General features: G+C 38.6%; 1 protein-coding gene across 4 annotated transcripts in view; it reads left to right on the plus strand.

The window, feature by feature from the left end:
• LOC122540343 (matrix remodeling-associated protein 8-like) overlaps nucleotides 1-9,087 on the plus strand; it is an 87,818-nt gene extending 78,731 nt beyond the window's left edge. For 3 of the 4 annotated variants that reach the window (XM_043675919.1, XM_043675920.1, XM_043675918.1), the window contains 3 exons: nucleotides 1,341-1,420; nucleotides 2,964-3,059; nucleotides 4,165-9,087. In XM_043675919.1, the coding sequence (XP_043531854.1) occupies nucleotides 1,341-1,420; nucleotides 2,964-3,059; nucleotides 4,165-4,190 (202 nt within the window). In that variant the 3' untranslated portion in view covers nucleotides 4,191-9,087. The remainder of the gene's footprint in view (nucleotides 1-1,340; nucleotides 1,421-2,963; nucleotides 3,060-4,164) is intronic. The other variant, XM_043675921.1, reaches the window with a different exon arrangement.
• The last annotated feature ends 234 nt before the right edge of the window (nucleotides 9,088-9,321 follow it).

Here is a 9,321-nt window from a genome sequence, read left to right on the forward strand (position 1 = left end):
CAGCAGTCAGATCAGCAAAGATGATATGAAGTGTGTTTGCTCCATTTGTTGGTTCCTTCACCACCTGCCTTAGATCCAGTCCAACACCAATGTCCTTTAAGACCAGCTCGATCAATAGTGGTGGTTCTGAGCCATCTTGATGGGCATTTAAATCCTCACCTAGAGTATATTCTGTTCCTTTGTCCCCTGTATGCTTCTTCCAGAAGTCATTTGACATTGGGGCATGGTTTGGTGGTGTACTGTATGAGGAGGTTTCCTTATCAATGTTTGACCTAATATCACAAGATTTCATGAGATCCAGAGGCCACCTCCCTCCTGACTGAATATCACTGTGCCACACCTCTGCCACCTGCTGGTAGGACAGGCCATACTCAGGGATGATGATGGTGGTATCTCGGATTTTGTCTGTAAGGTATGATTTCATGAGGATGACTTATATGAGGCTTTTTTTGACTAGTCTGTAAGCAAGGTTTTCCAGTTTTGGCAGTAGCTCCCAGATAAAAAGAACTTAAAAGGATCGATGGGGCTGTGGTTGACGCTGTCACTTCTGGTGCCTAGGTTGATGTCAGGAGTCATGTGTAGGCCAGACCAATAAGGACAACAGTTTCCTCCCCTTAATTAGTGAACAAGATGGGTTTATCTGACAAGCAACAGTAGTTTATAGTCATCATTAGACTTCTTACTTCCAGATTTTTAAAAAAAATTGAATTCAGATTCCACTATCTGTCATGTTGGGATTCACATCCAGGTCCCCAGAACATTACTTGGATCTCTGGATTACTCCTCAAGCGATAGTACCACTTTGTCTTTGCTTCTCCCACTGATCTCCTGTATCCCTTTCTCATGCTGCTGCTCAACTGCTCTCTATCTTAGGCTCCCTGTCTTCTGCTCCCTTATGTCAAGCTTATGCTTTTCCCTCTCAAGCTCCCTAACCATGTTCTCCCTCTCTCAGACTCCCACAATTGTGCACCCCTTTTTAATACTGCTTGTCTCCTGCATTCCTCTTTGAAGTTTGTGATCTCCTGATCCTTTCTGCTTTTGATGCTTTGCTTTCTTCCTGTGTGCATTAGTCCTTGTTAAAGTCAGCTGTTTGGGAGCCTGGTTTACAGAAAGACCAGCTTAAAGAAACAACAAATTGTCCTGATTTTTGTGGTAGTTAGGTATTATATTTCTGTTTCCTAATATGCAGAAATATGGGTGGTAATTTTGTTTGAATTTTAGGCAGAGGTCTACACTGGAACAACTAACTTTTCTGCAATTTAGAGAGAAATAAATATAAATAAGGATTGTTCTTGGAGCTTCACTAACTGCTAAGGTCATTTTGTCTCTTAAACCAACAGAAGAACAGATGTTACTCTCAACGATTTTGTGATTGACACAACCGACCTGAGACTGAATAAAAATGACAGAATGAAACCAGGTATGTGTGACATTGCTAAACTGTTCTAGCTAAAAGGTACACTTAAATTTTGCTTTCTTTTTTCACCCATGCCTGGTTCTAATCTCCTAATGAGAATAAAGTGATCCCAGACAGGAATAGACCAGCTACTCATCATGCCTGTTCTACACAATAATGATGTCTTAATCATCATGATTCACAATAATTCCTCACCCATAACAGCCCTATGATTTCTTCAGAGACAGAGAAACAAAAATACAACCTAAGGCCAATTTGATGGTGTTGTGAAGATGGAATGAAGAGGGTGGAATCAGGAAAATTCATCTCTAACCTCCTATAGTGTGGAGAGGGTTTATACTGATTATTATTTATATTGATTCGTAATCCACTTGCTCTTCAAATGCTGTGTTCTCTGCCCTAGCAAAAAAAAACTGGTCTAGCTCTCACTTTGAAGACACAAATGAATCAGTACTCACGTTCCCCTTGAATTAATTGACAGCATTTTACTTGCCTTCATTACCACTTGCTGCATCTGCATGTATACTTTGTACCAAGATACCCAGATCTCTCTATACCACAAAATTCTACAGTATCTCTCCATTTAAATGGACTGGTTCACATTTCCCATATTAGATTTCAAGGTTTATTTTCTTACAATTCCTGTTCTAAACCTTTGAAATATGCTGAAGAACAGTTTCATTGGATATAAGTACTTCATTTAAATTGTCATTCTTCTGGTATGAACTGAAATGTATCAGTTGGAGACTGTATTACAAGCACCTATGACTTACTGGTGTATTGGGAGAAAATGGAACAGTGTGTTTAATTATTTGTTGTTCCAGTAAATATCCAATACAGACGCAATAGTTCGAATAGCCACTCATTCTGTCAATTTATCTAATTTGCTGTCAGTTGGATGCACGAGTCACAATAACCTAACTCAACTCCTAAGTACGCTCTTACTTTCAAACTGCAGATGGTGATCAGGAACTGAAGCTAATTCCCCCTTAAGCTCCATATGACTTAAATAATATACCCTAAACCCAGCCCAACCCAGCTCAGACTGAAATCATATAAAGGTACAGATCAGGGATTATACATTGGATCTTCAATGGGTCAGTGCTACAACAGGTGGTGCATTAACAGACTGAGTCATCAAGGGAAGTGGACACACTGACACCTAAAGTAAAATTACTGTTTTAATCTCTGGACCAGTGATCATTTAAATATATTGATGACAATCCCAGTATTCAGAACTCTGTTGATTAACCTGTTTGTTCAACAGGACAGTCAAGAATTAGATGATCTGATTATACTGGTAGGAGCACATCCTATGTTATATCACTGAAGATCTGTGTGTCATTTCCTAAACAGGAAACTATATCATTTCCTGCAGTAGTCACAACTTTAGAGGCATGAGATGGGCAAGGCGTCCAATAACGGGATGGCAGGTGTTTGGGGGCGTGGCGGGGGGGCTAGTTGAGGGCATGTGGAAGGGTAAATGCGGCTGACTTGAACATTTATGCTTGTTGCAGTATGATAATAATGCAGTTTTTATTTCTAGCAGACTACAAGAACAACATACTAAAGGAAAAGGCTGCAATGTCCCAACAGAAAGTGGAACTGCTCAGGGATATCCCCCCAAAGAACTTAGATAGAGGTACACTGGGGCTTTTCATACTTTTTAGAAATATTCTCATTATTCTTATCTTTTCGTTTTTCTCAGTCCTATTGTTACTTAGCAGTAATCAACCGTGTGTTCAGTGGTGAGATGTGAATATGAAACTCATTGAGATGAAAGGCCTAATTCTGTACCTATATCTTATGTGAGCAAATTTTTGAAACTTCCACCATGGCAAAGGACCCCATCCCATTCTCACCCTGATGTAATTTGTGGCAGGGAATATGGTCCTGCTGCCAATTGTTGCCTTTAAGTAGACAATTATTGTTTACTAGAGAGCTTTATAGCACCTCCACTTTTGCCATTTGCCTTGCAGCATTAGGGTGGGGGGGGGGGAGGGTTCATTATGTAAGGAACATGACAAGCAAATCTATAAAAGGTTGCTTGTGGGCTTCCAAACAGTGCATAATTAATTGTCAGGAAGGAGGGACATGCTGAGGGCAAAACCTCTGGTAAATACCAGCTGCAGCAGAAAGTGGCTCTTAAGTGGCCATCAGATGCCTGATGCCAACCCATGCTAGTAAAATACTAACAGAAATGCATGCTAGTAAAATACTAACAGAAATGCTAAGACAAAAAGTATGTCACTCCCCTATTCCAACACCTGTCGTAATGATGAACTTGTGTTCTGTGTCTGTGATTCCCCCACACCTAGGTTGGGAATCTGTGGGCTTGATTTTATGGAATACACTGTATTCTGGTATAATGCGACAGTTGCATTCCTCTGCAACCTCATACTATAGAACATTGTGCTATGGAAAGTTCAGTAGAAAGTTTGCATTATCCAAACAGTGTCCATAATTTGTCAGTCGCGTTATAGTTAATTTGTATTGACAAAGCAGTTATACCAGAACGACTTCTATATCAATCCCTACTCTCAACCCTGAATTTTGGCTCATCAACAACTACATTTGACAATAAGTGACTAGAGACCAAGATACTCAAAGTCAACTCAGTGCCACAGCATAAAGAGGAATGGCTGCTACCAAATGTTTCTCTAATAATTAATCATTACAGTTAGCAAATGCTGTTTGTACCAATTTAAATAAGGCTCATTATTAACTACTTTGATTTATTTCCTTAGATTTTGAGAAGCAATATTGGAAATAAGAAGAATGTTGCTGCTGGCTGGATCCAGAAGCTGATCAGTGAAGGGTCTATATGAGAAAATCAGTTGCCTTTTATTAATATCTTTCAATAATACAGCGCTTAATAAACGTATACATATCAGTGGTATTGTCACAAACATATCTCAGATTGATGCAGCAAATTTTGCAGAACTACAACCTCAGACTGCCTTATTGGGAACCTTCATTTATCTGACATGTCTGTCATTCCTTGATGAGGGGACAAGCACCAGTAGCAATATGCATAAGCATCATTAGTCAGAGCGGATCAGTGAATTTCATGGCTGGCTGTAGATGATCACATGATGTTAGCTGCAGAGTGGGTGGAGATTCTAGGAATGCAAGAATGCAAGGGTAAATGCCACTCCTTTAAAAGTAATTGGCTATGGTGTTACTCAAAGGAATGACCATCAAAATTCAATGAAACATAACTTGTAAAACAAGGCTCCACAAAAACTTCCAGTTACTTTCCAGCCAAGACCAACAGGAAAACTGAGCAATTTGACAGCTTGAAACTAACATCATTGTGGATCACCTGTCTGCAACTGCAATTCATCAGCTTTGCTTACCATCTCCAATTTCACAATGTCTCTCCTTCCAGCTCCAATCTGAGTTGTCTCCTTTTCTTCAATATGTCTATCTTCAGTTCCTCAGTTTCTGTCCTTCCACCTCCAGTTCACCACTGTTATTCCTCCAATTCCTGTATGTCGTCCCATCTAAACTCTAGACTCACAGTTTATCTATCCCTCCATCTCCAACCCCTTAGCCCATATCCCTCAATCTGCAATCCTCAGTTTTTTTTGTCTTGCTGTCCCTATTTCCACAAATACAACTTCCTGTGTCTCTAATCCTTCGATCCTCTAGCTATCCTATGTAGCACTTTATATCTTCAGTCCTATATGGTTAATCTTCCAGTTTGTCTATCATTGTGTTCCTTCTGCTATTCCCAACTCCTCTTGACCAGCAGTTTATCTTTATAAAGGTGAATTGTGTCTTAGGAATTAGAATTCAATGAACAAGTCTAGGAAGTGAAGATTTCCATGGATATTCTGTGAATAATTTATAATACATGCTGCATGAAACAACTACTTCCCCAAAGTAATTCAAAACTGCAACAATTTTGATAATCAACGCACAGAGAACAGCAATTATTCTAAACAGTGATGTTATACAAGCTTTTCAAGTATGTGACAATTGTTCAATCTATTTGTCTTTTTTAATAAAACGCTGCAATTTCACAAGTCATATCCCATCTCTCTGGCACCTACTCAGTCCATAGAGTTACTGAGACAGTATCCAGGTGTTTTTGCCTGCACTACATTTTCTCACTTGATTTTCTTTGCACATGATTGTGTCATCATATAGATCATTTATGCTGGCCTGTGATCAGTAGGATTTAGCCTTGAATAACTTTCACTGACCTAGCTTCATTAGAGTTCAGCACTGATGCCAGGGATAAGCCTGAGATAACTGCTGCTGGCCTGGGAATAACATGACAGGTCAGTAACCAGCAGCAAGCCCTATACCTATACATAATGTGTTGTTTCAACTGCGACATAAATAATAATGGTGATAATGTGGCAGACTGGATGGGTTTTCCCAATCCAAGTATAACCACAAAATCAATTCCAATTTTATTGCAAAAATATTAATCAGCTGGCCTTTTATTTAGTTGAACTCTCTAGTCAGGCCAGCATCAAGAATAAGACAAGTTAGAGAGAGGTTCTGTAAAATGAAAAATAATTTAGTTGACACCAAGTTGGCCATTTTTTTATAGACTGAGGATTGTAGAAGGAAGCAGGAAAGATGAAGAAAGAATTTCACAGTTTGAGGGCTAAGGGAATAATGAGTTTGAGTAGGAAATAGAATGATAGAATTTGATTTTAACATAGTGTGAGCTATAGGAGGGAAATAGGAAGTGTAACTAGCTCTCCATCGATCCATGTTTTGTCCATCACTGTTTAAACTATTTGTTCTATCTAATGATATTTAGTACTAGAATTATCCCAAATGCACACAATCAGGAAATCAACAAAATTTCAGTGTTGCTACTGGTGCCATCCCCTCCCTGACTATATTGACTGCAGGTATTTTTGCAGGCTAGGTACATGTGAAAGTGTTGACCAAGGAGATCTATAGTGAGTTGGCAGCACAAAGGCCTCTGATACTTGAACCAAACAAAGTCCACTCATTTTGTTGTGGAAGTTCTATTTGTGCTAACTTGCTGGATAATCTAATTCCATTATGATATTATCTTCAGTCTCTGACCTGCAGGTGCACCCAGCAAGTTTCATAATTTTAATAAAAAATATTGTTATCATTGTGTAAACTTTAGTTATTGGAAATAATGTTAAAGCTTAATTTGTCAGAGTATAATAAACTTTCTTCTCTGAGCCAAGAAGGATAGACTTGCAAACCACAATCTTCAGTAACAACATATCCCTTTCAAATCTGCATGTGTTTGTCATTATGTTGAAATACCAATTCAAAATCAGACAAAAAGACAGAATTTAGGAAGAATGAAGAGTGGAAGTGGAGCAGGTAAAAGCAAAATTCCAGAATGCAAGCTGAGGTTATAGTGCAAGGATAAGCACAAGTTTAAAACATGTAATTTAAGTATGATAGGGAGTAAATATTTGGCTTTGAATCGAATCAAGTCAGTGCAGCTGCTGGAATTGGACTGTTTTTAGGAGGATAAGACTACCATAATACGGGAGTGGCCATAATACAGAAAGTATAGGCTTTGGGATTAACCCAATGCAGGAGTTGGGGAAGTGAGTTGGGATTGAGATTAGCCTTTGCAATGTTAGGATTGATCCACTGCAAGAATCATTATTGACTCAAGGGTAAAAGTAGAACAGGGGTTGAGGCAAAAGCAAGAATTTGTATTTGCATAGCATCTTTCAACTTAGGAAGACATTGAAATGCTTAACAGGACTGATGTAAAATAAAATTTCTGACCAAGGCACACAAGGAGATATTAAGGTGACCAAAAGCTTGGTGGTTACCCAAAGGTAGATTTTGAACAGTACGTTAAATGAAGGACAGAGAAGTTTCAGGATGGCACTGACAGGCTTAGGACCTAGGAAACTAGGCCAGTGGTGGAATGATTAAAATCCTGATTGCACAATGGCCAGAATTGGAGGAATACAGATCTGAAGTCTGTAGGGCTGGAGGTGGTTACAGAAAGGGCATTACTATGGAAAAACTTGAAAATAAGTATACAAATTTTAAAATTGAGGTATTGCTGCAATAAGGTAAGAATTTGGATACAGCAGAACATTTTTGGATGAACTGAATTTGAAAAGGGAATACAGTGGGTAAATGGCCAGGAGTGCATTAGGATAGTTGAATCTGGAAGTCACTAAGGTATGCTTGAGGTTACATCAGTAGACCGGCTGGATCAGAGGTGTAGACAGGTGCTGTTACAGTGGTTAGTGAAAGCAGTGCAGAAATCATTAGAGCAATGCACAGTTTGGGGTTGAGTGAGCATGGGACCGATGTTTATATTGGCATATATCAAATGAAAGTTGAACCTTCATTTACCAATGTGAAAATTCACTGAAAACATTAAAACATAATGACATCTTCATGTTGCAAATATGGGAATGAACAGAAAAGTGAACTTTTATTTCTAAAATTACAGTTCTAGTGTCCAGTTTATCAGTTTACAAAATTCTGAATGTATTGCTCAAACATGGCCTGGGAGGGGGGGAGCAAAAAACTCATAAAATCTTCAAGCATGAGACAGGTCATTTTCTGAACATTCTAACCACCCCAGTAGTGTAGGGGAGACAGGTGTTAAAACATCAGATTGGAAAACTAACCATTTCCTTTTAAATTGCATATATTGGGACACGGACAACGCTTTCAGATGTGGCAAATGGCACTGTAATAGTTACCCAAAGTCATGGTCTGATAACTTTGATAGCACCTACACTTTTCATTATTAGCAAAGAGGAAGCATAATCTGTGGGATTCTGCTAGTTGATTCAAGTGGAGTTGTGGACATTCCAAAGTAACCAACCCTTTTAGCATTCCTTGTGTAATAGCCTGGACCCTCAAAGGTGCTTTCTCCCTCCTTAAACCCCACTTGGAAGCCACAAACCCGCATCACACCTCATCTTGATAAACAGCTTGTCCACTGCCCTCTTAACCACCAACCTCTCCCTCACTTAATATTTGGGTCAAAATTCTACACAGTAAAAAGTAGAATTATTAAAAGTGTAATGCACATATGAGACCTGCAGAGAGGAGGGGAACAGACTAAGGTTGATGTAATGATTTCCCACAAAGGCTTAAAAACTCAAAAGTGTTTTTTTTAAAGCAGCGAAAGACGGATAAGTCAGAATAATGCAGTTTGCAGTAGTCCTGTGTTCCTAGTCTTTAGAAGATTGAGTCTGTTGCTTGGTTGTTGACCCTTTTCTATTACTTAATTCAAAATTACATTAATTTTTGGCACATCAGGAAATTATTTTATAAATATATATATAGGTGTCTGACATGTGTTGCTGTTTCTGTTTTCAATACTTTACCTCTTTTGCATTAAAGCATTAGATCTGCTTTGTTGTCTAACCAGTGCAGCGATCAGTGTGACACAAGCTATGGTGTGTAAACACACATCACTGCAATAGGACTTGCATTCTTATGTAACAGTCCCATGCAAATGATTCCCTTTAAGACTGTGTAGTATGAATTTAAAAATGTTGATGATTAGTGCCTGCTCACTAGCCAATCAAATCACATTATTATTCTTACATGCTTATCTTAAGTGTATTATAGGGTATACAGTCTCTGTGTATACTAGCTTGATACAGTTCTACAGTACTCTGTTAAATGAGCAAATGTTCATGAATTCAAATAAAGACAACATGCCTCGCTTTGTCTCATTTATTAAGTATTTGTTTCCATGGCAGTCATGTCTTCTGCATAGCAGAAATATATGTTTTTCACTCAAAATTAATTCAGAAATCACAACATAGGTACAAGAGGCATTTCAGTCCCTTGTGTCTGTGTAATGGTATATTTCATTCAGAGAGTCTGGGTTGCTATGACAGTTTTTTTTTACAAGAATATTGTAGTTTGGAGCACTGTATCGTGATGGTAGAGGTTCC

The sequence above is a fragment of the Chiloscyllium plagiosum genome, chromosome 34 (assembly GCF_004010195.1).
Source record: "Chiloscyllium plagiosum isolate BGI_BamShark_2017 chromosome 34, ASM401019v2, whole genome shotgun sequence".
Taxonomy (NCBI): Eukaryota; Metazoa; Chordata; class Chondrichthyes; order Orectolobiformes; family Hemiscylliidae; genus Chiloscyllium; species Chiloscyllium plagiosum.